The 27,929-nt window shown below is 41.0% G+C and overlaps 1 protein-coding gene across 1 annotated transcript in view; it reads right to left on the reverse strand.

The window, feature by feature from the left end:
• LOC144268722 (dynamin-3-like) overlaps window positions 1-26,961 on the reverse strand; it is a 101,307-nt gene extending 74,346 nt beyond the window's left edge. The window contains exons 1-2 of the mRNA XM_077823895.1: window positions 26,866-26,961; window positions 8,076-8,187 (exon numbers count right to left, since the gene is read on the reverse strand). Coding sequence (XP_077680021.1) covers window positions 8,076-8,187; window positions 26,866-26,957 — 204 coding nt within the window. The 5' untranslated portion in view covers window positions 26,958-26,961. The remainder of the gene's footprint in view (window positions 1-8,075; window positions 8,188-26,865) is intronic.
• Window positions 26,962-27,929: the final 968 nt, after the last annotated feature.

The following is a 27,929-nucleotide window of genomic DNA, read 5'->3' on the forward strand; positions in this document are numbered from 1 at the left end:
CCAGGTTGATATTTGGACTAATTTTTAATGTATTAGGGACATTTGTTCAGACAAAAAAAAAATCAGTGACTCCTGAACTTAGTTTACAGTACAGTACATAATACAGACCAATAGGTAAGTTGTTTCTTGGTATTTTTGACAGACAGGAACTGCTTGACACAGCAGTCATCACAACCGTTATCTACAGTGCAAATTTCAAGTGACTGCAAAAATGACAGCTCTTAAAACTCAACAGATTTGCTCCAAGTGTGCATTTATAGCACAGCTGCTGAATTTAGTGACAAAAAGGCTTTGCTCCTTTTCACTCCTCTCAGCACTGCAGACACAGCATCAGAAAGAGCGAGTGAGCTGGATTCCACATCAACTGGCTTGTACAGCAGGAGCAGAACTGTTGATGAGAGAGCACAGCTTGACTTGCAGATTCCAGGCTGACCGTGCACCACTGGCAGTTTGGGAAAGCAGGCCTGATTCACCACTGCGATACTCCAGCTTTGTGTCGCTATTATTCAACTTTTAATTTCTACGAGCCAGTTTTTACCACAGGTGCCAAAAGCTTGGCAATTCAGCAACAGCTGTCACTTGCACATGCAGAGGATTGAGAAGTCAGGCTGTAAAGGGATGGGTGGGGCCTGCTTGTTTGCATTTCTTGACCTTGGAACTGCCAAAGAGGAAGTGTTGAAATGAGTGCAAACTGCTGCCAGTTGCTAGCAGTCACATGCACAGAGGGCCCCTAAACCTTGAAAGAAGAATGAGCACAGGTTTGGTGTGAGCCTCCAAAGGCATTTCACATTTTCAGAGGAAGGTTTGAAAGTGCTGAGAAAATTGTACTGATGAGTTCTAGCACAACTCAAAACTTTGTGAACTTCTCAGCACATGATGGGAGCTCTGTTCCTGTAAGATAGTTCTCTGCAGGGCAAGAGCAATACCTAACATCTATTTCTGCAGAACTTGGTAATCTTCTACAAGAGGAGCTTCACAACACAGAAAAATGTTAGTCCTTTGAGACAGTATTTATAAGAGCATGCACAATGCTCCGGTAGTGTAAAAATAATTCCCACTCCAGCTCACAGCAGAATCAGTTTTCAGTGGATTCCATTTTCCTCAGTTCATCCTCTCTCCCTCCCTTTGCAAGGATTAAAAAAGTGTTTATCACTGTGGTATGTAGGTGCTCTTTGGCCTACATTAATAAATTGATACATTAATAAAATGAACACTTCTCAGACTTTATTTTGACTGCAAAGCATTTCCCAAGGAGGCAAAAGAAATCTGACAACCCAACCATTTTGATTTGTTTAAAGGGAGGAAGTTAAAAGACATGAAATTTACCACTAGATACCAGAAGTGTTTTTTAGAGCTACACATAAAAATTAACTTACACCAGACAGAGGCAAACAAAACCAGGCTCCAAAATATCCTTTATTAAAGACACTAACAAGATGCATGTTCTCTTGACATTAAGATGGATTTTTACATATGCTCCACAAAATGTGAATTAATGCACAATTTGTCTTTTCCACAAGAGCAGACTTGGGGCCCATGATTCTGTGTGTTGTGGGTTTAACTGAAAATATTTAGCTCATGGTAGAATTGCGTGCTTTTGGATCACACTCCCTACTTGCTCTGATATCCATGACAGAAGGACAGAAGAGACAGTTTGGTAACCATTCCTTAACCCTATTTAATAATCAGCTATCCTGCTTCCTTATAGGGGTTTTTTTTGTTCTATTTTTACAGTTGGTTTAGTGTAGTAAAGCTGTATTACACATGAAATGGTGAAGCCAAACACTTATATACTTTTTTTAAATGAATGTAGTGCCAGTGTGTGCTCGACCCCGCCCACCGGCCCTGCCCTAACTCCATCCTGCCCCGCCCCCATTCCAACCCCTTTCCCCGAAGTCCCCACCCCAACTCCGCCCCCTCCCTGCCCCTATTGAACCCCTTCCCCAAATCCCCGCCCTGGCCCCGCCTCTTCCCCTGAGCACGCCGCATTCCTGCTCCTCCCCCCCACAACTTGTTATGCCGCGAAACAGCTGTTTTGCGGTGGCAAGCACTGGGAGGAGAAGCAGGGACGCAGCACGCTCAGAGGAGGTGGTGAGTTGCGGGGGGGGGGGAGGAGGAGCTTGGAAAACCTCTGTGAAATCTCTGGGGTAACCAGCCCCAGAGCACCCACAGATTCAGCACCTATGCTTTGGGCTGTACTGAACCCAGTCAGCCACACCGCTAAACCACTGCAGAGAAGATATCGTGGTCATAGGTCATCACGGGCCCCAACAAAGTATGCGTACCAACGGGACACTAATCTTACATTTGCTACATCAGGTCATGTGACTGGGGAAAGTCATGCGTATTATCAGCATGGGCACCGGTGACCCTAAGAATAGTGTTTTACCCTGTTATGTTATATTTGTCTCCTGTTTAATATAATTACTGTGTTGTGTATGTTGTAAGTATTTGTGTTATTTCTTGGGAGTCTCCAACTATCTGGCAAGTAAGTGGGGGTTACCCCGTGGTTAGAATTTTCCTCCCAATCTGCCCTGGTGACCCTGCCAGGAAGGAGCGAGGGGGGTGGAGGCACTGCCAAATAAATTCATAGGGAAAAATAAAGAAGATACACCCTGCTCAGTGGGTGGCAGGATCCAGAAAAACCCAGATCTGTGCATCAAAACCTGTAAGCAGACTGGCATTAAAGAAGGTAACCGAGTGGAGAGGGGGCGCTACGTAAGAGTAGTCTGATTGGAGCTGGCTGAGATATCTGAGCCATTAGCAATTATCTTTGAGAAGTTATGGAAGACGGGAGAAATTCCAGAAGACTGGAAAAGGGCAAATATAGTGCTCATCTATAAAAAGGGAAATAAGGCCAACCTGGGGAATTACAGACCAGTCAGCTTCATTTCTGTACCTGGAAAGATAATGGAGCAAATAATTAAGCAATCAGTTAGCAAACATCTAGAAGATAATAAGGTGATAAACAACAGTCAGCATGGATTTGTCAAAAACAAATAGTGTCAAACCAGCTTGATAGCTTTCTTTGACAGGGTAACAAGCCTTGTGGATAGGGGAGAAGCGGTAGACGTGGTATATCTTGAGTTTTGTAAAGCTTTTGATACTGTCCTCCATGACCTTCTCATAAATAAACTAGGGAAATGCAACCTAGATGGAGCTACTATAAGGTGGGTGCAAAACTGGCTGGAAAACCATTCCCAGAGAGTACTTATCAGTGATTCATAGTCATGCTGGAAGGGCATAATGAGCATGGTCCCGCAGGGATCAGTTCTGGGTCAGGTTCTGTTCAATATCTTCATCAATGATTTAGATAATGGCATAGAGAGCACACTTATAAAATTTGCGGACCGTACCAAGCTGGGAGGGGTTGCAAGTGCTTTGGAGGATAGGATTAAAATTCAAAATGATCTGGACAAACTGCAGAAATGGTCTGAAGTAAACAGGGTGAAATTGAATAAGGACAAATGCAAAGTACTCCATTTAGGAAGGAACAAACAGTTGCACACATACAAAATGGGAAATGACTGCCCAGGAAGGAATACTGCGAAAAGGGATCTGGGAGCCATAGTGGACCACAAGATAAATATGCATCAACAGTGTAATGCTGTTGCAAAAAAGGCGAACATCATTCTGGGATGTATTCGCAGGAGTGTTGTAAGCATGACACAAGAAGTAATTCTTCCGCTCTACTCCATGCTGATTAGGCCTCAACTGAAGGGCACCACATTTCAGGAAGGATGTGGACAAATTGGAGAAAGTCCAGAGAAGAGCAACAAAAATGATTAAAGGTCTAGAAAACATGACCTATGAGGGAAGATTGAAAAAATTGGGTTTGTTTAGTCTGGAAAAGAAGATTGAGAGGGGACATGATAACAGTTTTCAAGTATGTAAAAGGCTGTTACAAGCAGAAGAAAGAAAAATTGTTTTTCTTAACCTCTGAGGATAAGACAAGAAGCAATGAGCTTAAATTGCAGTGAGGAAGGTTTAGGTTGGACATTAGGAAAAACTTCCTAACTGCCAGGGTGCTAAAACTTAATCTATGTTTTTAAAAAGTTATTTAGTTCACAACAATGTAGTTAGAAGAAGAAGAAAGCTAATGGAGTTTGGAGTCGTAGATTCAGTTTTTATATTTAGAAATCACTTATAACCCTCTACTATTTATTAAACTAAATTCAGTCAAAAATAGATAAATCATCTGCACATGATATCAACATATAGACATTTTATAGTGTGCATTATCTATTCAGTAATTGCCACTGAAAAGTCAACCTTTTCCCCCCCATCATCAAGCTTTGGTATCGGAGACGCCACTCCATTTCCCTAAAATAAGAAATAAATGTGTATACCAGTTATTATTCTGTGACTAAATGTTCACTTTTCAGTGGAGTCCACTGTGCACTGAGTGTGTTAACATCATTGAAAAGAAAATAACATTTACATCATTACTGTATAAACAATTTGCTGCAGTAGGTTTTGTAGGTATAGGATATATACCCATATGTATAGAATTTTTTTTTGTATAAAACATACCCAGTATAAGCCAATATTAAACATGGCATAGAGCTGTCACCATTACAAAGTCAGCATCTACCAACAATTATTACACCCGACACTTTGACTACAATATAACTGTGGTATCTCAGATATCACTGTCCAGTACAGTAAAACTTATGAATTTATCAATAGTTAAGTCCAGAAATGACCACTATGATAATCTAGTCTGAGCTCTCCATTACACAGGCCAGAGATGTTTATTTTGTAATGGTGAGTATTCTATATATTTAAAATATATACTTATGCTGCACCCTAGATATAGAGACAATGAGAACTACAAACTAGAGAAGAAAATTTTTTGTATAATTCAGAAATTCTGGCATGTGCTCTTATTATTACCAACTAACTACTTGTATTGTGATACGTCCTCTAGGTTTTAGGTGCTCTTCAGAGATGCAATAAAGCACAACCTTTGCCCTGAAGGCCTTAAAATCTAAGACGACAAAAAATAAATGAAGGGCAAGGGAGAGGGAGAGGAATAAAGATACAATTTATAAAGAAAAGGAGTACTTGTGGCACCTTAGAGACTAGCCAATTTATTTGAGCATGAGCTTTCGTGAGCTACAGCTCACTTCATCGGATGCATACCGTTCTGCAGTTTCCACGGTATGCATCCGATGAAGTGAGCTGTAGCTCACGAAAGCTCATGCTCAAATAAATTGGCTAGTCTCTAAGGTGCCACAAGTACTCCTTTTCTTTTTGCGAATACAGACTAACACGGCTGTTACTCTGAAACCTGAATTTATAAAGAACTGCCTCTTAACCTAGCCCTTATGAGTTATCTATTTCCTGTAGTTACCATGATAGACTAGGTCTTGAAGAGGGATTTGAAGGAGGAAAGGATTATGGACTAAGGGTGTAGCGGGGTGGTAACCCCGCTCCGGTGTGGAAGGGGTTAAAAACAGCCCTGGGAAAGGGCTGCCCCAGACAGCCAATCAGGAGCGGGCTTGAGGCAGCCAATCAGGGCCTGGCTGGGAGTATAAGAAGGCCTAAGGGAGGAGCTGGGTCAGAGTCTCTGTCTAGCTTTGGAAAGAGATAGACAGACCTAGCTGCCTGAAGGAGCAAAGGATATGTTGGCCAGAGCAGTGCTGGGGAAGGGCAAGAGGAGTTGGGGAGCTCCAGCCTGGCAGCTCCCCAGGCTGAGGTCTTGATAAAGGCCTATGCAGGTACTGGGGCTGGGAGGTGCAGCCTGGGAAAAGGTAGAGGCAGCTGGTCTGACCCCTTGCCAATGATGAGTGGCTATTACAGACTGCAGTTTGCCCCAGTGAGAGGGGGCTAGGTGATGACTGGCAGTAGCCACTGAGGCAAGGTGGGTATAGAGGATTGGGGGTTCCCCTGGGAGGGGAGACCCAAAGTGTGGGGGTATTGCTGGGGCAGAACCCTGAGGTAAAGGTGTACCAGGGTCCGGGAGGGACCTGAGGACCTGAGGCAGATGAGCCACCAGATGGTGCTCCAAGGCTGGAAAAGAACTAATTCTCAGACGACCAGCAGGAGGCGCTGCACTGGTGAGTCTCCACTCTGTTACAAAGGGGCATTAAGTTAGTGAACTAAGGACTTCTTTAAGGAGGGCATTCCATTCCTAAGTGCTGGTATAGATGGAATTATGAAGGAAGTAGCTAAGTTGTGAATAACACAGGCATGTTCTGGAATAAGGTATGAACAATAAAATTCAACAACATGCTAACTGTTTTGATACCATTTTAAAAGCCATGGAAGAAGGGAAGGGAATGCAGCTGATGTAATATCTGGATTCTTACAGTGAATTTGGTAGCATCTCACAAAATAGTACTTGCAAATTTAATTCTGATTGGCTTCAATATGAGTTCTGTTGCATGGACAGACAACTGACTGAAGGATCATGAAAAAGGAAGCAATAAATGGCAATGTATCAGCTGGTTGCCAGGTATCCAGTGAGCTGCCCATGGATTGGTATTTGACTCACTTTTATTCCATTATTTATTCCTGAAATAATCTGTTTAAAATCTTCCCTAAAAGCCCAGCTAGGTGTGGGGGCAGGGGGTGGAAAGGTAATGAACTCAAGGCCATTGGGTTGGTGGCGCTGGAGTGGCAGCCTGGTATGAGGCGAGAAAACTACGGGCTGCATGCATATGTGAACAGCAACAAATAGCAGGCGGATCAGAGTTGGGAACGTCGGATTGAGCGGGTGGCTAGTGAAAGCAGGAGCAGTGGGAGAGGTGGTGGTGGTACAGAGAGGGAAATAAAGATGATGTTGTAAGAAGTAGAGCAGTGGACGCTGGGGAGCTGGGGAGAGGAGGAGGAGGGGAGCTGGGGAGAAGAGCAGATTACTTCAGAATGGTTGCATCACCAGCCAGACAAATGTGCAAGCTCTTTGATGGGAGAACAATCTATTCACACCACTACAGTGATGTACCAGAGCGAAACAGTTAATGAAGGAAAGGTAACCTACACATTAGCAGGCGATTTTCAAAGGCAGTTAAGCCTCCCAAGTACTACTGAAAGTCTATTTGTGCCTTTAGAAATCTCCCCTTGTATCTACAGAGGATACTCAATTGGCAGGTACTGCAAATACTAGTGAAGACAGAAAAATAATACTTAAGAGTTTTTCCACAAGCTCAAACTGCCCAAGTGTCAAATAAGAAAATCCTCCCATTGACCCAGTCCCCTGGGAGTTCCATCATGAAGAGGGGAATGCGATTACTGTAGATTTGTCAAATTACAAAGGCCTCTTCTGATGGAAACTTATTTAGAAAATGGAAAATCCATAGGTCTAATGTAGGTCCTTAATCACCACTGGCACCCTGTACTGGAATCCATGCTAGTGTGGCCCTTAGCTACATTGAAACTAGAAGCTCAGACAGACTTAAGTAATGAGGTCACTTTGGAAATCAGACCAAAAACCCTTGCATGCTGTGTATAAATAACAACATGAGACAGGCTGACAAAGGCCATAAAAATATGAAAGGGCAGTCTGGCAAAATAATTTCCTGCCTTTCTGTATAGTATGTCCAACTGTTATTTTTTTTCCTACTCAGTTTTCTTCATATTCCACTTAATTCGGTAAACTTGTATTTGGAGAGGCTTAATGTTTGCCTCACACGCTGCAACAGGCAGTAAAGCAGTAAAAGAAATTTGCATGACAAACTGGAATACCTCCTTCAGTTCCAGCATATGGGGTCTGCAGGAAGATATTAGCATTCTGCAAAATATGTCACCTTCAAAGACAGGAATAGATAGTGTGAAGTTGAAGAAAAACCCTAAAAGGTGTCAGTATTTTTATTGGACCTGAAGGATTGATTTAATTAACAAAAGTTATTTCTCTATGGCTGGAGGGCTTGTTATGTATTAACCCAGAATGTAATTCTACTACTGAGTTGTGAACCATTAAAAACAGCCATAGGTCTCAGCTCAAGTACAGCAAAGCAAAATACATAAGCTCTAAGGACATCTGCAAACAGAGCTTAAAAAAACTCTTCCCAGCATTTTTCTGACTCTTAACCAGGGCAGCTACTGAAAAAGTAGTGATGTGTTTAACTTACTGAGGATTTATCAGGATAGACACCAGCTCGCAGTAGGGATGCCTTCCAGCTATCCATCTCCTCCTGGGCATCACAAGCCAGCTCAAGATAGCGATAATCCTTGTAAACATTCCTAGAACATAGAACATTACACTATAAAATTTGAACTTTGCTATTCTGCATCACGTACAGAGCATTTCAAATAACAAATCCTTCAGGATCTATAATTATTTTACAGCTTTTTGAAAGGGGAGACAAGTGACGGTCTGATAATTACACAAAGGACCTAAAAATGTTAGTTTAAAATAATAATGGTCTAGATGCACTGTAGTTACAGAAGCTTTAGATCTAGTGTTTATTAAAAGTGTGGAAAGCCTGATTTTTAAACTAGAACACATTTAGGGGCAAAATGCTGCTGGAACGCAGAGGACAAAGACCTTTGTGAAAGAATTGCCAACAAAGTTGTATGGACTCTGACTGGCAGCTGCTGTAGCCAATGAAAATCAAGATTAGTAATGATCTTACTTTCCCCATAGTAAATCTCTCCAGTACAATACTAGTTCAGTTTTAGCTTCTGAACATTTTCAGTAAAAGGAAAAAATTTTTAAAAAGTCTCCGTTCTCATAAACACAAAAGGATTCCATAACCATAAAAATACCTCAGACACACCATCTACTGCAGGGGTTCTCAACCTTTTTCTTTCTGAGGCCCCCACAACATGCTGTAAAAACTCCACAGCCCACTTGTACCACAACAACTGCTTTTCTGAATATAAAAGTCAGAGCCCGCATTAGGGGGTAACAAGCAGGGCAATTGCCCAGGAACCCACGCCACAGGGGGCATTGTAAAGCTAAGATGCTCAGGCTTTGGCTTCAGCCCCAGGTAGCTGAAAAAGAGAAGAAAATATACATGATCCGCTCTCCATTAAATAGAATAGGATTTTCCCCTTATGGTTTAACCATTAATTATTACCTAATTCAATGTCTATACACAGACTAGATTGCTGTAATTTGGTCAGCCAATTGTCTTTTCAGGAAAGGCTATAAGCTTAGCTAAATTGTGAAACCACATGTTGCTAGATCTTAATGGAGATGCAAAAATCCATTTTTAATTGCAACAAGACTGTTTTCCCGAGCAGCAATGGAACAATTTTTGGGGGGGATGACAAAGATCACTAACTCACACAGCAATAACTAGAGGTCCAAAGACATTTTATATTAGAAGCACTGTCTCTCGCAATATGTTACCATATTTTGAGAGAATTTTTGAGACAAAGTATGCAGCCAGAAAAATATATCCACTTTTACTACTAGTTAGTCCATTTCTCTAGTATTCCAGGGACTTTGGGACTTTCACCTTTTACATATCTGGAGTACAATAGGTTTGTTATACTGCACCTTTGCTAGAGAGATTCCCTCCCCATTAATGACAATATCATCTGACAGACAACTAACTCCTAAGCCTGTTTTTTAAATGGAGTATCAGGAAACAGATGGGTATAAAACCTGGACATTTAGCAATAAACTACCATTGCTATACTACTATGGGTAGTGATTCATGCTATGCTACACTGAAGTGAAACATGCCCATATCAGCATATAGGCATACATGGCATTATTTGTGAGTTTATATATTTAATTCAAACTGCAAAACACGATGAGTACAATTCTGACTCAACTGATTAGAGACTTCAGATGGATTATTTTTTTTCCCTCTAAATATATTCCACATACACAAGCAGCTAAAAAATCTAGGTTGTCTAAAACAGGGGGCAGAGATATCTGAATCTTATTTCATCTACAAAGTTTGGGAATTTGGAATCAATATGTGTAAAGTAAATTAAAGGATATGGCGACAAGAGACAGAGGTTAAACAAGGCAGCTGGATAGAACTTGCTGATTTGCTGCCTGGAAACTTTTTGGTTTTAACTGTTTTAGGTAAATTAATTAGGTTGCTACAGTTACGGAAAAAAGATCAGCTAAAATGTGAGGAGGCACAAAATAAAAGCTATAAAACATGAAGATTCATTGATTCCCAGGCTAGAAGGGACCTTTGTGTTCATCTAGTCTGACCTCCTGTATAAACTAGGCCATACAACTTCCCCAAAGTAATTTCTACAGCAGATCTTTTAGAAAAACATCCAATCTTGATTTTAAAATGGTCAGTGATAGAATCCACTATGACCCTTGGTAAATTGTCCCAATGGCTAATTACTCTCACCATTAAAAATTTACACTCTATTTCCAGTAGGGATTTGTCTAGCTTCAACTTCCAGCCATTGGCTCATGTTAGACTTTTCTCTACCAGACTGAAGAGCCCATTATTAAACATTTGTTCCCCATGTAGATACTTAGACTGTGCTCAAGTCACCCATTAACCTTCTTTTTTTTAAGCTTAATAGATAGGGTTCTTTGAGTCTAATGCTATAAGGCAGGTTTTCTAACCCTTTAATCATTCTCGTGGCTCTTCTCTGAACTCTCACCAATTTATCAACATCTTGAATTGTGGATAGAAAGCTGGCTAGATAGTCGGGCTCAATGGGTAGTGATCAACGGCTCAATATCTAGTTGGCAGCCGGTATCAGGCGGAGTGCCCCACGGGTCGGTTTTGTTCAACAATCTTATTAATGATCTGGATGATGGGATGGATTGCACCCTCAGCAAGTTCACAGATGACACTAAGCTGTAGGGAGAGGTAGATATGCTGGAGGGTAGGGATACGGTCCAGAGTGACCTAGATAAATTAGAGGATTGGGCCAAAAGAAATCGGAGGAGGTTCAACAAGCACTTAGGTCAGAAGAATCCCATGCACCGCTACAGGCTGGGGACTGGCTGGCTAAGCGGCAGTTCTGCAGAATAGGGCTTGGGGATTAGAGGATGAGAAGCTGGATGAGAGTCAGTAGTGTGCCCTTTTTGCCAAGAAGGCTAACGGCATATTTGGCTGCATTAGTAGGAGCACTGCCAGCAGATCAAGGAAAGTGATTATTCTCCTCTATTCAGCACTGGTGAGGCCAGATTTGGAAAACTGCATTCAGTTTTGGGGCCCCCACTACAGAAAGGAGGTGGATAAATTGGAGAGAGTCCAGCAGAGGGCAACGAAAATTATCAGGGGGCTGGGGCACATGCTTTACAAGGAGAGGCTGAGGGAAGTGGGCTTGTTTAGTCTGCAAAAGAGAAGAGTAAGGGGGGATTTGATAGCAGCCTTCTACTACCTGAAGGAGGGGTTCCAAAGAGGGTGGAACTCGGCTGTTCTCAGTGGTGGCAGTTGACAGAACAAGGAGCAACGGTCTCAAATTGCAGTGGTTGGATATTAGGAAACACTATTTCACTAAGGGTAGGTCTTCACTACCCACCAGATTGGCAGGCAACGATCAATCCAGCGGGGATCAATTTATCGCATCTAGTCTAGACACGATAAATCAACTCCCGAGTGCTCTCCTGTCAGCTCCTGTACTCCAGTGCCGCAAGAGGCGCAGGCGGAGTTGACGGGGGAGAGGCAGCAGTCGATTCACCATGGTGAAGATACCATGGTAAGTTGACCTAAGTACGTCAACTTCAGCTACGTTATTCACGTAGCTGAAGTTGCATAACTTAGATCAATTTCCCTCCCCCTCTCCCCCAGTGTAGACCAGAGCTTAGAGGGTGGTGAAGCACTGGATTGGGTTACCTAGGGAGGTGGTGGAATCTCCATCCTTAGAGGTTTTCAAGGCCTGGCTTGACAAAGCCCTGGCTGGGATGATGTAGTTGGTGTTGGTCCTGCTTGGAGCAGGGTGTTGGACTAGATGACCTCCTGAGGTCTCTTCCAACCCTAGTCTTTTATGATTCTACTCACTAAGGATCCACTGATGTCTCATGGAAAACTGTGAAATTTTCTTTGAAAACAATTGAAATTTTCTTCTTTCTCTTCCACTTTTTAGAATTACTAAAAATCATAGACTATCAGGGTTGGAAGGGACCTCAGGAGGTCATCTAGTCCAACCCCCTGCTCAAAGCAGGACCAATCCCCAATTTTTGCCCCAGATCTCTAAATTGCCCCCTCAAGGATGAGCTCTCAACCCTGGGTTTAGCAGGCCAATGCTCAAACCACTGAGCTATCCCTCGCCAATATTTGCATAGAAACAGGATATTCTTTAAGCATCTGGTTATTTCCCATGGGATGCAGTAATCTTGGGATATCACTATCATCTCAATAGCAACTTACTGTGATGTCATAAACCCAAGTTCATGACATCAGACAGGGGAGTATGAAGCAGGAATAGGTGAACTTCTAAGCAACACAAATCTTGTTTATATGCAAACATTTATAGCTGTGAAGAACATGGAAAGAAAAATACAGAAAATATACATGGAACTACCAATGAGTAGTTTTTTCTAGGTTTTCCATGATCAATTATTTAAATATTTGAATATTCTTCAGGGTGGATAAAAATCTATGGATTTTTTAAAAAAAATTTAAAAACAGATTTTTGATTAAAATGTTTTTTGAGGAAAAAACCTATCTAAAGATAGTTTTAATTAACATACATTGTAGCTCAAAGATATCTCATCATGGAATAGGGATTCTAAATTCTAATTCTGTAGTATGAGACAATATATTCATGTAATGTTTAAGAAAACTTGTAAATGAATTCCAATAGTTCATGGATTAGGGACCCAATCTTATAGGTTTCCACACGTTTCTGTATAGATTTAGGTTAATCTTTCTATCTGCCCAATGGGACTCAGTGCTCAGTCTAGAAGATACCATCACAGATGCTTAGTTTTGTAGTTCTCAAACTGTGGATTTGTGTCTCCAGAGGTAACATGCTTGTTAACAGCAAAAATGTTTTTAAATAAATATATAGAGGTGAGAAATAACAGACCTCAACTCTATTGTACTTCTGCAAATTTGTGCATACAGAGTCAATCCTTTAGCTCTCTCTAAAAGTGCATAGATTAAAGAAGTTCAATGAATAGAAGATTGTTGGGGTGGAACTGATCTGGACAAAGAGAAGTCTGGAGATAAATCTGAGAAGCAAGGGACATATGCTTGTTTTGTAAAAATATTATATGTTTGCTGTTGAAGAAAAAGATCCAGAATACTTAACGTTGTTGTTTTAGTTAAATAAAACAATTTAAATGTCTGTCTGGTGATGTTCTCCTCCTAATACAGCATGGCAAGAAAATCTTCCAAATATTAATGATTAACCTGTTGAACTGAAGATAATTCACCTCACAATGACTTCATAAATATCTGCTTCAATTACCTTTGGTAAATGAAATAACCAAACAATCATTCATTTTCTGATATAGCTGTAAAACTAATCTGAAAAGTTTTTTCAAAATAAATCACTGTATAAAAATATACAGTGTGTACATTCTAAAAATGAAACCTACGTCTATCTCAGAGTTGTGAAGAATATGTATTAAGGTTATAACAACCAACAAGAATGCACTTTTATGTAGAAAACCATGATTAAATTGAGTATTCCTGACTAGTGATTTTAATCAAATCCACCCTGATATTCTTCAAATACTAACACAGGAAAACTGTGTAAAACCACACATATTCATACCCCTCTATTGTTTACACTATTTCCTCTTGTAAAGTATCATTTTAATGAAATCCTACGTATTTAACAAAGACAAATGTTTCCATAATCACATTACTGAAAATTAAACTAATACAAATATTTAATGTGAAGAAGACAAAAGAGTAATATTTTCTATTTACAAACTGTATAATACCTTATACACACAGTTCTATTCCTGTAAATAACAATTTGATGTTTTGAGATTAACTACATCAAATAGAGAAGTCATTTCTACTTCCAGGAAAAGTTATCTAGTTATATTTTTCTCTTTCTTCCCCCTCTAATCACACATTACTGGAAAGATGACGTACTGAGACTTCTGTTTTTACTGTTACCTCTCAGCTATTAATAATTCTTATGAACTCACAGATATTTGATTGTTTCCCTCATATGTTGACTCTGGTCATAACCTAAACTGTGAATTCTTTGTCTTAGGCATCTGTACAATGCCTAGCACAATGGAACTCTTATTGCCCCTAGGCACTACTGCCATATCAAATATAAATATATACTGCAGAACACAATACCATACAATTAACAGTGACTGGACATTTACTCTAGTGACCTATCAACTCCTTTTCCTGAGACAGTACATCCACTGACCCAGTTACTATCTGGGTCATCCCCTTCATGGCAGGGTTTGAAGGCAGCTAGATATCCATTATGCAGGGCTGCCTGAAATGCCCCACCCACTAGCTTATGCACCAGGCAGAGCTCTCATATAGAGCACTTTGCTTGCAACTAACAATGCTAACACTGTAGTAAAAGTATGCATGACATAATTAATTTTTCTTTCTTGCCCTAGATAGCAAAACGAAACCAAGTCAAAGCATAGAGGTGTGTAGAGCTCAGTGGACATGTAATACAATTACAGAAATGGAATCGCTACTTATGTTTACCTTGTAATTCTGCCTTTCCAAAGATGATATATTGCATGGTAGTCTTGGTCCTGCTCTCAGCTCCCCTGCCCAAGACAATCAGAATGCCCCAAGATCTTTCTCTCCCTACTGCTAGAGGGGGTGGTGTGCCACCCTGGAAGTGATGCTTTTGTAACTTTCTAATCAGTTCCTGATTGAGTGGGAAATGAAGTGAAAACCAAGCCAATCACAACAAATAAGATGGCAAGGGAGGGATAGTTCAGCGGTTTGAGCATTGGCCTGCTAAACCCAGGGTTGTGAGTTCAATCCTTGAAGGGGCCGTTTAGGGATCTGGGGCAAAAATTGGGGATGGGCCCTGCTTTGAGCAAGGAGTTGGACTAAATCTCCTGAGGTCCCTTCCAACCCTCATATTGTATGATTCTATGATTGAAAAGCCAGTGTCTCAGTAGGCAGAATAATGATGTAAAGATCACCACCACCTCTGAAAGCGTTTTCACCAACCCCTAAGAGAACGTGGGTCAGTATGTGAGAATCCTGGAAGTTGTCTGCTTCAGAGAAGCAGAATTACAAAGCAAGTAAAAAATCTCTGTAGATGATAACATATGCTATTAAATATTACTAGCAAACAAGTGTAGATAATGCATCCAACTCAATAAGGTAGAATGCCAAACGTTATTGAACAAGAGGAAAAAAGGTATGGGTGGGAGAGAATTTCATCTCAGTTATGGAGTGTTTGACGTGAGAATTGCCTAATTTATGTGTTGCACTGGAAGTTACGTATAATAATTTTATGAAGTTCTGTGGTAAATCAGCCTATGGGAAAACCAGCTGAGCTTAGACTTCTAAACTCAGGGTTCAGGTACTTGGCAATAACAATGGTTCTCTAGGTTTCAGAGTAACAGCCGTGTTAGTCTGTATTTGCAAAAAGAAAAGGAGTACTTGTGGCACCTTAGAGACTAACCAATTTATTTGAGCATGAGCTTTCGTGAGCTATAGCTCACTTCATCGGATGCATACCGTGGAAACTGCAGCAGACTTTATATATACACAGAGAATATGAAACAATACCTCCTCCCACCCCACTGTCCTGCTGGTAATAGCTTATCTAAAGTGATCAACAGGTTAGGCCATTTCCAGCACAAATCCAGGTTTTCTTACCCTCCACCCCCCCCCACAAATTCACTCTCCTGCTGGTGATAGCCCATCCAAAGTGACAACTCTTTACACAATGTGCATGATAATCAAGTTAGGCCATTTCCTGCACAAATCCAGGTTCTCTCACTCCCTCACCCCCCTCCAAAAACCCACCCCCATACACACACAAACTCACTCTCCTGCTGGTAATAGCTCATCCAAACTGACCACTCTCCAAGTTTAAATCCAAGTTAAACCAGAACATCTGGGGGGGGGGTAGGAAAAAACAAGAGGAAATAGGCTACCTTGCATAATGACTTAGCCACTCCACAATTTCTGAGTCTGAGAGATACCTACTTTATCTCACATACATTCACTAGGTTTCTTTAGCAGAGAAACTGTTTATTAAACTCATGCCATATACTTGGAATTAGGAATACTGCTAGAATCAGTATGAGAACATTGGAAAATGAGGAGAGGGTTTTCCTACAGAAAATTAACTTTTCATTGAAAAACTTAACATTTCACTTATTATTATTATTTGTTCCAAAAGCTTCAGTTTTCAGCCAAAAACCTTGGTTTTCCATTCTTTCATGAAAACTCAATTTTCTGCAAAAAGCGCTTTTCATAAAAAATTGTTTAACTGAAAACCTAGCTTTCTACTGAAAACCACTTTCAATGGACCAACCACTCCAGAACTGGAATTAAATTTTCAAGTGCGCCCACTGTATCTGTAAATATATTGTGGTAGGTATGTTCTGCTGTTGCAATGTGTAATCTGAGAGTGTTTTTAGCCCACATTACTACAAATGGTTTGCTGGGTTGCCAGTTCTCACTATTTTATCATGAGTCTTGTGATATTTGGTGTTTTTCTTGATGCCTCAAAATTCCTGGAATCCTGTGGTTATGTGAGAATCTCTGTTTCCATTAAAAAAAATCCAAAACAAAAAAAAGCTTCTAGCCCTCATGGTTGAAGAGATGTGAAGGGGCTGACTATTTTTTTTTCAACACTTTGGGTTCTTCTAATTCCTATCCAAACTGTAATTTATTATATATCATAACATTTTTATACTGTACACGTGATCATTATTGCGCTCCAGGTTCACATAATTCATTTGCACATTAGGAGAAGATGGAGTTTGGATTCCTTTCAAGCAGTTTCATTCAAGATTTGCAATGACCTACTTATTAATGTAGATGTTCCTTGACAATATCAACCCTGTGTGATGTTCCAGCAGCTTTTTATCTCATGGAGTTTGACCAAAACATCCAAGCACCTGATTTAGAGAACTGCATTTAGTATTATTCTGGGAAAGCTCTTAGTCATAACTGTCACAAAGCAGGGAGCATTTCTGGTTACTCTAAATAAATGCACATCTGCCCATGCTGAAATTAATGTGTTTTTCCATCCCAGAATCATTTCAAAAGTCCCTATACTGATTTCTAAGCAAAGACATACTATAATATAATTATAATAGTACAAAGAGGCTCATAGATCAGGGCTAACAATTAAAAATCTTTTCAAACAAGGTTTTTCAACCCAGTGGAAAGAAACGCAAACAGATCTAACGAATGTGAAATGGAGAAACTAATCTAAAGTGAAAGAAATATCATGAAAACAATCTGACTTTTGAAAGAAAATGTAACATCCAAATTAGTAGAGTTGTACCTAGAAAATGAGTTGCTAAGGCATTAAACAAATTTCAACAGTATGGCCCAACGTTAACCAAAAGTCACACAGAGACACTGACAAAACAATGGAAGACACACCATTCAAGTGAGATCATGCATCTATCTGTGAGGGTGGGCATTGTGTGTGTGTGAAGAGGAATGGTGATGGGCCTTTCAATGCAGCAGAGTGAATGGTACCAGGGATAGAGAATCCAGTCTTGTTTAACATAACATACCTGTCTATAATCCAAATACTAAATCTTTCTATTTTTGCACATGCCCAGTAAGTTATCCACAATACATATGCAGCCCACTCCCACATTCATACACTCGCTTGTCCGTGACCTGTCCATGACTTTTACTAAAAATACCTGTGACTAAATCATAGCCTTAATGATAGCACATATGGCTGGTATCAAGGTCAGGGCCAGGGCTGTCCTTACCCATACACAAAGTACGCAGCTGCGTAGGGCACCCAGAAATTTGGGGCATCAAATTTCCAGGTGCCCGACGGAGCTGCATGCTGCTCCAGGCCCTGCTCTGGCTCTTCCCTAGGGCCTCTACCCCTGCCTTGCCTCTTCCCACCCCGTTCCCACTCCTCTGCGGACTCCAGAAGCGGTCGGCCAGCACTCCCCAGTAAGTAGAGCAACCCAGCTCCAGCCTGCTCCGCTCCCCTGGCTCCCAGCCGCACAGCCGGCAAGTGCTGGGTGGCAGTTTTACCCCCTCCCCCCAAGCCTGGGAGACAGGGGAACAGAGCAGGCTGGGGCCAGGTCACTCCACTTCCCGCAGGAAGTGACCAGCCAGCCTCCACCCCCACATGGAGGCCTGGGGCCAGCCTCCCCACTCTCCCCTGCAGAGGCCTGGGGCCTCACACAGCCCCCCTGTGGAGGGGCTGCATAGGGCACCAAAATAGCTAGGGACAGCCCTGGTCAGCACTTCTGCACCTGCAGGATTCCTGTCACATCAGCCCCAAATTTTGTTGCCCCAGAACATTCCATCAAGTTACCTGCCATATAAAAAAGCAGAGCTAATGTGGTCTCACTCTTTAACCAGTAGCTGAAAAAAATTATACTTAAAACCACAGGGGAAGATCTTTAAGTTGCCTACAGTGCTGGCAGCAGTGCTTAGGGTAGATTTCATTGTACAGTGGTCACTCTTAAATTGCTGATTACCGTCGTAAACCATAGAGCTTGATGTCAATATTTGCAATTTCTCTAGCAATTCCTTCATACTTATGTAACCATACCTATGTATCGAAGGCAAAACTGGCATGTTTTTAAGGGCAACCGCTGTATAATTTCCATTTCAATTCTTCTTCTATATGTGTATCAACATATTTTTGTGCACAGGCAGCTGCTGAGACATAATGATGATGGACCTGCTATACCTTGATAAGCAGATGTACTGTAAGTGGCATGTAATTATTAGAGAATATATAAAGCAAAAAACATCAAGTTAGATTATAAGGAGGCATTTATCTGCACTCATAAGTCTGCAAATATGCCATGACAAATACAGCTAGAAATTATAGAGCAGGAATGTCTGTGAAATATGCAATACTGAGCTCATAAACCACTAAGGCCCTGATTCTGAACCAAAAAAAACCAAAAAACAAAAAAACCCCACACACTACTACACCCACACCCTCTTAACCTGAACAATCCCGTTGAAGTCAGTGAAACTACTCACAGGCTTACAGATAACTCCATGTGATGTAGCACTGGGTCCAAAAACAGAAATGTTTGCCATCTGAAATTATTTTGTGAATTTCGGGGTCTTTTTTTATTTACTGCATCATAATAGAATTGACTTTAAAAGTCTAGAGTTGAATGCAGACTGATCCACATTTTTGGAGTGAAAAACTAAAAAGTTGCATATATTGGATATTTTCACTTTGGTTGAAAATTACCATAAAATGAAAAAAATACATACACAATATGTGTTTAATATACAGCCATGTAAAAAGGAACAGGAATCTAAACATTCAATAAATATACACATTCAAGACCGGTATTTTTGATATTAACTCAACTCTAAGTAAGCTAGATACAATACACTGGATTTGAAGTGTGCTTTGGCATATTGTTATACACACCTGAAACTCCATAAGCAGTTTTTAAATACAGACAGCCAGTTTTTTTAAAGGAAAGAATAAATGCAATGAAGTTAGGGCTCTGCAAATATTTTCTTTATGAAGCCATCCATCTGTAGTAAGTTAGCAGCAATGTGTGACTAACATTTTCTACAAAGGCATGCCATTTCAGTTCACTACAATAAGTATGTGTGTTAATTAAAATTAATTACACATGCCTCTCAAAATATTTCTTTTTTTTCCAGAAGAACCAAACAGAACATCTCTGAGACAATGCTAGGAAAGAAAAGTGCTTGAGCTTTACTCTACAAATCAGACCCACTTGACTAGTCCCACTGAAGTCTATTGATCTTTTAAATTAACATAACTATTGTCCTAATGGGGAAAATGAGCAGAGAGAGAATAATATACTAATCATTGTAGACTACCTTGATTATGAAAGTGTCTAAATTTCAAAATATATCCATAACAGAACTATATACATAACTCATGTCTCCCTGATCATCAGTGCTCGCAGTAATAACTTAAATCAGCACAGAACTATCCAATTAATACTCTAGAATGCAATTAGTACAGCTTCTATCTTAGATATAACTCAGCCTTTAGGATTCCATTGTTTCTGGACAGGGAGCTGTTTGTTATAATCACACATGTTGGTAGAGTAATACTAACAATTAACAGAAAACAACGTGATTTGCCCAAGAGCAGTGTATACTACTAGTATAATGGGTAGAATAAAACAGAAGTAAAAATTTAGTTATTTCCTAGGTACCATCCCTATAGAAAGGGTTGGCAGAATTAAATGTTTTCTATAATTTTGATTAAAATAAACATTGATATTATCAAAGTATTTTTTCATTTTTTATCAATTTAAATGTTCACAGTTGTGCAAAATTATGGGGTTTAAGCTTTTTTTTTTCCTTATCTATTTAAACTGTCATAGTTGTGGGAAATTGGAGAGGGCAACAATGATTATTTAATGCCAAAAGATGTTGAGTTTCAAAGAATTTAAGCTTTCTAACTGTTAAAACAGAAACTGTCAACAGTATATGTCAAAATATACAAAGTAAATAGCTTTAACTCAAACACTAAGAAGTTCTCAAGTGGCATTTTTCTTATCTTGCCTATCTGTGAATTTTGATTATTGATGGAAGTATTTTTTCTGTTGGTTAGTGTGTGTACAGGAAAATTGACATTTGCCTATAAAAATGCAACCCTTCCAAGCCTACCTATGTAGCACTTTAAAAAAATACTAAATAAATGAGCAAATGTTGATTGCTGCACCTACTTCCAGTGTGTCAGAGGACATTGTTTTTTCCAGCAAACAGCTTCGTTCACTGACTCAGCAATATTTTGGCAAGCTGCAGCAATAAACTTGATTGTTCCATATAAACCACTAAAAAAATCTTACTTTTTTGGTATGTGTCCATAATTCTACAGGTAATGAGAGGCCTCCTTGCAGTTAAACACAACAAATATGCTATTTGTGATGACTTTAGCATTGCTGCTGCTTCTTCTTAAGAGCTTTTTTGCTCTGTAATGCCAGGCCTAAGACCTCTAATGCTGGTGTCCCCTACCTGCAAATGCTGTGTTCTGCTATTTCCCCTGAATGGTGATATAAATGAAAGGACTGATAAGGCAGAGCAGTAAGCTACTGAACTGCAATTGGGGCTTAAAACTTATTTGTTAAATCGGATTTCTTTAGATTACAACTGCTTCAGTACTGAACTGAACAGAATCCAGAAGTTTGCTGTAGTTTACAAACCTCAAAAAACTGTTATCTGGATAAAATTCATCTGGATTTTTTTAACACACTCTCACTCCCTCATTTGTAACACCACATATGGGGCTATGAATAGGCTCAGCCCCTAGCTCTCCCTGGGGCTTGGCTTTCTTGGTAAATCAAAAACAGTAATAAAACACACACCTCAGCCTAAGCTTCCTCCCTGAGCTTGGCTTCCATCCAGCACCTCTTAGGTCTTAGCTCCCTGCAGTAGTTTCCTCTCTTTTGGGTGCCACCTCTATCCCCCTTATATCTTAGGGTGGTGGTAACCAGCTGCCATGTGGCAGCCAGAAGAAATTCAAGAGCTTTATTCAAGCTTACAATTCCTGCTAATGGGATGGGGCTTACAAGAGGCATGCCACTTGGTACATTGCTTCCCTCCAAGAACATCTACTCTGCCACCTTTGCAACCCACACAGGACCCACCCAACTCCCCAAGTCACACATTGCCTCCGGAAGACCCAGTCTCTTCTCTGCCTGTGGCATTTCTTGTGCCATAGTCCCGAATAACATTCTTGAGCATCCCCTAGGGTCCAGGAAATGTTCCCTCTCTCCCCTGAAGACAACTACCCAGGCTAATGAATGAGTACGGCACCCCTCCCCAGAGTCAGCCTACTTGCCCCCTATGCATAGGGGAGTGATGGCTGAGGGACAACTCAGAACAAGTTCTGCTGTCTGCCGTTGTTCATCTCTGAATAAGCTCTCCCATACCAACATGGGAACACACTGCAACATCACTGCTACTCGTTCAACAGTCACACGACACTCCCATGGGTATCTCAGCCCATGCAGCTTCAGCTAGACCATGTAACTTCTGATAGTCACAATCCACATAGGGGCTGGTGGCTCACCCCATCATCTGGGTAAGCATCATTTTGGTTTTTCTTTCAGTGTCCCCAAGACTTTATCTTCACAATGGTTCCTCTACCTGCCTTACCATTCGTTCCTCAGACAGAAGCTGTCTGGAGGCTGAAGCTTCAACCAGGGGACAGCAGGTGCTGGTACACCCAAGTGCCAATATTAGCTATTCCATCAGGCCCTCTATTATTTGGGTCCTCAGTGTGAGTCTGTGTAACTGCAGAGAAACATCTCTTGTTCTCCAAACCCACCTCTCCACCCACACACCCCACTACAGACAACCATGAGGAGAGAGGACCCTGATAAGATCATTCGGTTTCTTCTAGAGAGTATGGCTATGGGAGGGGATGCAGCAGTCTATTTTCCCCTGGAGCCAGGTAGGGAGAGATGAGGGAGCCTCTTTCCCTCTCTGCCACCCTGGAAGGGAGAGGGCATCAAACAGGAGAACACAGCTTCCTGTGGGAAAAAGGGTAGATAAGGGACTCCCCAACAGACAATTTTTCTCCCCATCAGGTGCTGGTGCTGCTCCCGCTACTGGCAGGTAAAGGCAGCAGCCAGCAAACAACTCTCCAGCCAGCAAACAAAACAGACCAGCTTCCTCCTATGGCTCCGTAGCTCCAAAATCTCCCTCCTGGTGTGTCCCTTTTTCACCAGGAGAGAAGAAGCAAGAAGAGGGAGCTGATCTCCCCTAAATTCAGGAGAAGACATGGAAGGGGAACTCTCCCCCTGCTTACAGCAGAGCAGAGGAAGATGCACTCCTCACACTTCTCCTTATTCAAACCCCTTCTGATATCCATAAGGAGTCAGCAGAAATTGCAGCAGCTTAATACAAGGTTCGAATACCTGCCAATAGAGTGAGTCAACCAAAAAGCTCTGCCTCTCTGTTACAAGGCTGAAAGGGTTATTTTAAGGTGGCACAGAAACAAATTAAATGAAATAGCACCAGTGCTAATTTGTGATGAGAGAGGTGCCGGGGCTCCAGCAATTTTTTTACTTTCATAACTAACGCGGCAAGCCCAGAGGTGCCGGGACTATGAACTGCCAAGCCTAGAGGCACAAATTAAGCACTGAATTGCACTATCTGGAATTCCACAGCCATTAGTAAGATCATCAGAGACTATGATTGCTTCCCCTTTTTAACTAAAGACAGCTGGAACTGTTGTACAGTTCCTAAAAAGAGGCATATTTGCGACTATAATGCTTGTTCCAAGCTAAAGTACTTGCCTGAAAGAAAAAAAAAATCCATCAGTGAATAGTTTTTATGGGAAATATGTGGGGAGTGGGCAAAGCATTTGTGCTGAAATCCTAGAATAAAAGTAAACTTTCAGGGAAAGACAGAACTATTATCTTTTGTTTGTTCTTGAACTTTGCCCAGGAGCCTCGGGCTTATTCATCGTGCAGCCGTTGGATGTGGACCTACTGTTCATGAGCATAGGACTGGACAGAAAATCCTCTCCCTGGCTTTATTAGCTCTACTTATGACAGAATGCTAGTCAATCATTGTGAAAATGGGAGAGCGAGTCAAATGGCAGTTTCTCAAATACCATTTGCTCTAGCCCCAAATGCTTCTACCTAGGTAAATCAAAAGAGCCCACATACATTAATATGCCCCGGCATGTGAAATTTAGTAGTACGTATGGTTTAAATACATGGTATCTCTCTACAGCTTTTAACAATTATTTGGTTTGCTGGAAACCTCTAGTTTCTTTTTCCTTCTGGTTTAGGCAATGTTACTCGATAAGCAGCATATCCCTCCTATTCCATTTCAGGGATTTAATTTAGAAAGCAATCAGAAAGGAATTTAAATTAATTATTTCACAACGCAGGCTCTTCATACACACACAATTATGTTTCATTACATGAGAATTTATCTTCTCCATGAAATCAATTGCCATAGTCTTCGTTCATTACACGTTACCAAATCACATTTGATTTCTGTCAGAGAGCTGTTGACTTCTGCAGTAAATCAAAATGACAGAGATTGTTAGTTTCCTTACTCATCTATCTAGTCTCCTATTCAAGCCTGTCTATGCTTCTTTTCAGCAAAACTAGGATTTCCCCCAGTAACTGTATTTCACAACTGGGGAGGTTTTCATAAATGGAAAAAATGCAGTATGCATAATCCAGGAAGCTATTGAAATGTACAGTATCAGAAACATATGGCTACAGGAAATACCTTGGCAGTAAGAGGCTGGGAATGAGAGAACAGTCATCAAGAAAACTCTCTTGACTAAAGGGAGACCTGGCTTTAACAATTTAAATATTTTTAAATGCACACGAAGAAACTTTGCCTAGGCGATGCACAAAAATTGGGTGCTGGTTGAGATTAAGGAGGAAAGTGGAACACAGGATGACCCACATACTATTCTGGGATGTTATAGTAGATGGCTTTACTACTGTTCTTTAATTATCTGTTTTTTAAATACTGAAATCATTGGAGTCTCGGAAATCCTCAACAGATAAAAATTAAAAAAAGGTGACTTCTTTCTCAGTTAGTAGCATATGAAAGGAGTGACTAGACACGGAGTTTATTTTATACTAATAAAAAAAGTGAACAGTGCAGACTCTCACAGTTAACATTCCTCTTCCCCCTCCCCACCAAAACCCCCCAGAAAAATATCTTCATGATCAATGAACTTTAAAATAAAATGATATCCATTATACCAGTGGATCTAAACGTTTTCCATCCAAGAACTTCCACCCCCCAACCTAGCAAGGTGGGAAGGGCAGGGTGGTCACAACCCCAATACATGTTCACAACCACCAGGCTGAAAGCCCCAGCACTAGATCGTTTCATCCAAGCCTCAACACCCCCACAATGCTACTGCAGGGTACAGTTTCTACTGTGAGGCAGTATTAGATATTAAACCAGTACAACACTTAATTTCAGCCAAAAAGAGACATTTCTAGAAAGATCAAAGGAAAATCAGCTGCATTGTGGTAGCAAAGAAATTGCCATTTTAAATATAGTTTAATAAAAGGATTCCCATGAACAAGGAGCCCATCTCTTCTTGCTACGGAATTCTACTTAGACGACGTTATTCTGGCATCTTATTGGTGCACTGTCATGTCCTGTCATGCCCATATATATTTCAGGATGCTTTTAATGCAACTTCAGAATGCAGGAGGCCCAGACAAAAACTGAGTGTGTAGTAGTTTTAACAGATTTTACACATATGAATCTAAAATCCTCACTCCACAATCTACATGAAGATCTGGTGAAAATGCACACGTGAAAAATCACTCTGCCCCTTTTTTGTGAACTGGAAAAGGTAAATGATTTGTTTCTCTCCTTTCTTCACAGCAGTTTGCCCATTAATATTTAAAAAGCACAAAATATTCATAACCATTAGCAAAACAAAGGAGAATTGTCCCTGCGGAACATAAGGCCCTCCGGCCCAAGGGGCTGAACTACACGCATTCCTTAAAAAAATATTCCTATACTCTGCACAGAATCAATAAAATTGACAAGGATCCATCACTACAAAGTTATATTCCATGACTGAGCTATGTGTGTAAACAGTTAAATTACATTTCAGGTTCCTCAGATAACTTCTCTTACATTTCAAAATAAAACTTCTAAAAAGGCAAAAAAGGTTTAAAAAGCTTTCTGCGGAGTCTAGAAATGCAAATGGTCAAGTGTTTTAGCTCATGTTCCTAACGATTATTTGTGAGATATTTTCCAAGTGCAGTGTTTGAAACAGAATACGAACATGCGAGCCCAGCCCAACAGTTTACCAGGTGTACTGCAAGACTTTACGGGGCATTCAAGCATGAGACTCAAACTTAGTCTCTCACTCCTGAAGCCAGCTGCAACTGGGAGTGGTTCAGAGATAGCCCGCTCAGCCCTTGTGGGAGAGAGTGCCTCATTTTGCTGGAATGATCACTTCTGGCCAGTTCAGGAGCAATAACAACCGATTCTACAGAGTCCTATCCAGCCTTTCTTAGCTGGAAAGACATTTCAGCACATCACAAAGCTTTGAAGGGTGAGGTGAGTGAAGGAGAAGATAAAGGACAAGTATTACAGGTACTTAAACTGATTTTTTGAAAATAGGACTCCAGAAAAAGCAGCTTATCTACTGAAATGCTATAGCTTCATTGAGCCAACTGCAAGCATGACTCCTCCCTTTAGAAAGAGAGCACTGATCACTTGCATTTGTGTGTTTGTTGTAGCGTTCACCTTTCTTTTCTGTTTGTACACGCTAGTCACACTCTCCTGCTTTTTAGAAGAATATCTCCACAGGGGTACAACACTCTCACCACTCGATACTCAGAAGCAGCAGGCTTGCTGGAAAAGTGTCAGGTGCTGAATTAAGATTTGAATGAATTAGGAAGACAGAGGCATCTCATTCATTTGTCCCTCAACTGTTTTTCAAAAAACACCTACAGTGTCTGATGACGAGAGACATAGTGTTTCTGTAGAATTGAGGGGCCAATCCTCAACTGGTGTAGGTTAATGTAGCTCTATTGACGTCAATGGAGCTTGCCAATTTCAACCAGGATCTAGCCCATAAAGTACAAAAGTCTCAGATGGAAGGTCCAGCGACACAAAAATAGGACAGGGAGGGGATCGGTCACTCATTCAAAAGAACAAAATGACCAGCCATGGTCCTGAATCCACACCATGAACAGTGAGAATGATGTAAGGATGCTAACCTTTGGTGCCATGCATCAGGATTAAAGGAATAGCACAGAAAGAGATGAGATGACAGTATTTAAGAGGTTTAATGTCTCATTTTATGACAACACCAAAACTGCAGTCATTTTCATTAAATTGTAAATCTTCTCAGACCTGAAAAGCACTGGCTGGCACCTTCCCTTACCTTTGCTCCGTGTTAAACAAGGCAAAAATATGTTTGCTAGACATGAAGCTCTTTTCAACATCCCGCACTTTCAGGTTGTCCAAGGGAAGCATGTACTTCTTTTCCTTTTCCTATTAAAAATAAATAAAACCACAAATACTGTAATATGTTTCAAAGAAAGCAGACATCAGCATGCTATAGTTTAGTTAGCGACTATTCTGTTTACCATCTTGACACCAACACTGCTATCAAAGACTAAAGGAATACCTAAAACAAATTATCTTACCCATAATTGGGTGAGCTTGGGTGCATACCAAATTAGATAGTCCTCCATCCCTTTCTTTCAGTTAGCTGAAGGACAGTATGCTGTGGAACCCTATTCCAGCTGAGCAGCGAACAGCGGAGGGGCTAACAGAGGGAGTTTGCCTGGGATCTGTCCGAGAGGAGGTACGCTAAGTGCTGCATTGGGGGGGCTGTGCTGGTGAGTATCTGAGTGTCTGTTGCGGGGACAGTTTGTCAGTTTGACTGTGTGCTTGATCGTTTGAAAAGTGTGAATTGGGAGTGCTTTGTTCCAGGTGAGCCTTGAGAGGGCCTCACTGTTACAAAAAGGCAGTCAGCTGCGAACCAGCTGAGTGGTGAACAGCAGAGAGGATAACAGAGGGAGTTTGCCTAGGGAGAGCCCACTGTGGCTTTCATCTTACAGGCTTCTCTGAGTAGTTACTACAACACCCGAGGAAGCTCTTAGAAGGAAGGTAATATGGATGGTGAGCGTTCAGCTGTTACCTGCACAGGATGTGCTATGTTTGTCTTTCTTCCACAGGACAGAAGCGACTTTGTCTGTACAAATTGCAAGCTGGTCTCCATATTGGAAGAGAGGTTCAAGGTCTGGAGAAACAAGTATTGACCTTTGTCAGGATATGCTTCTACGGGCACAACTTTCTGAAGATTCAGAGTGGGCTGTGCAGCAGGGACAGAAGGACGGTGAAGAAATTTGGCAGCATGTGACCTCCAGAAGAAGAAAGAGAAGCATCCATGTACCAGCAATGCAGATACAGGTGAGCAACTGTTTTCATGTTCTCTCCACA

Source organism: Eretmochelys imbricata, chromosome 8 (genome assembly GCF_965152235.1).
Source record: "Eretmochelys imbricata isolate rEreImb1 chromosome 8, rEreImb1.hap1, whole genome shotgun sequence".
Taxonomy (NCBI): Eukaryota; Metazoa; Chordata; order Testudines; family Cheloniidae; genus Eretmochelys; species Eretmochelys imbricata.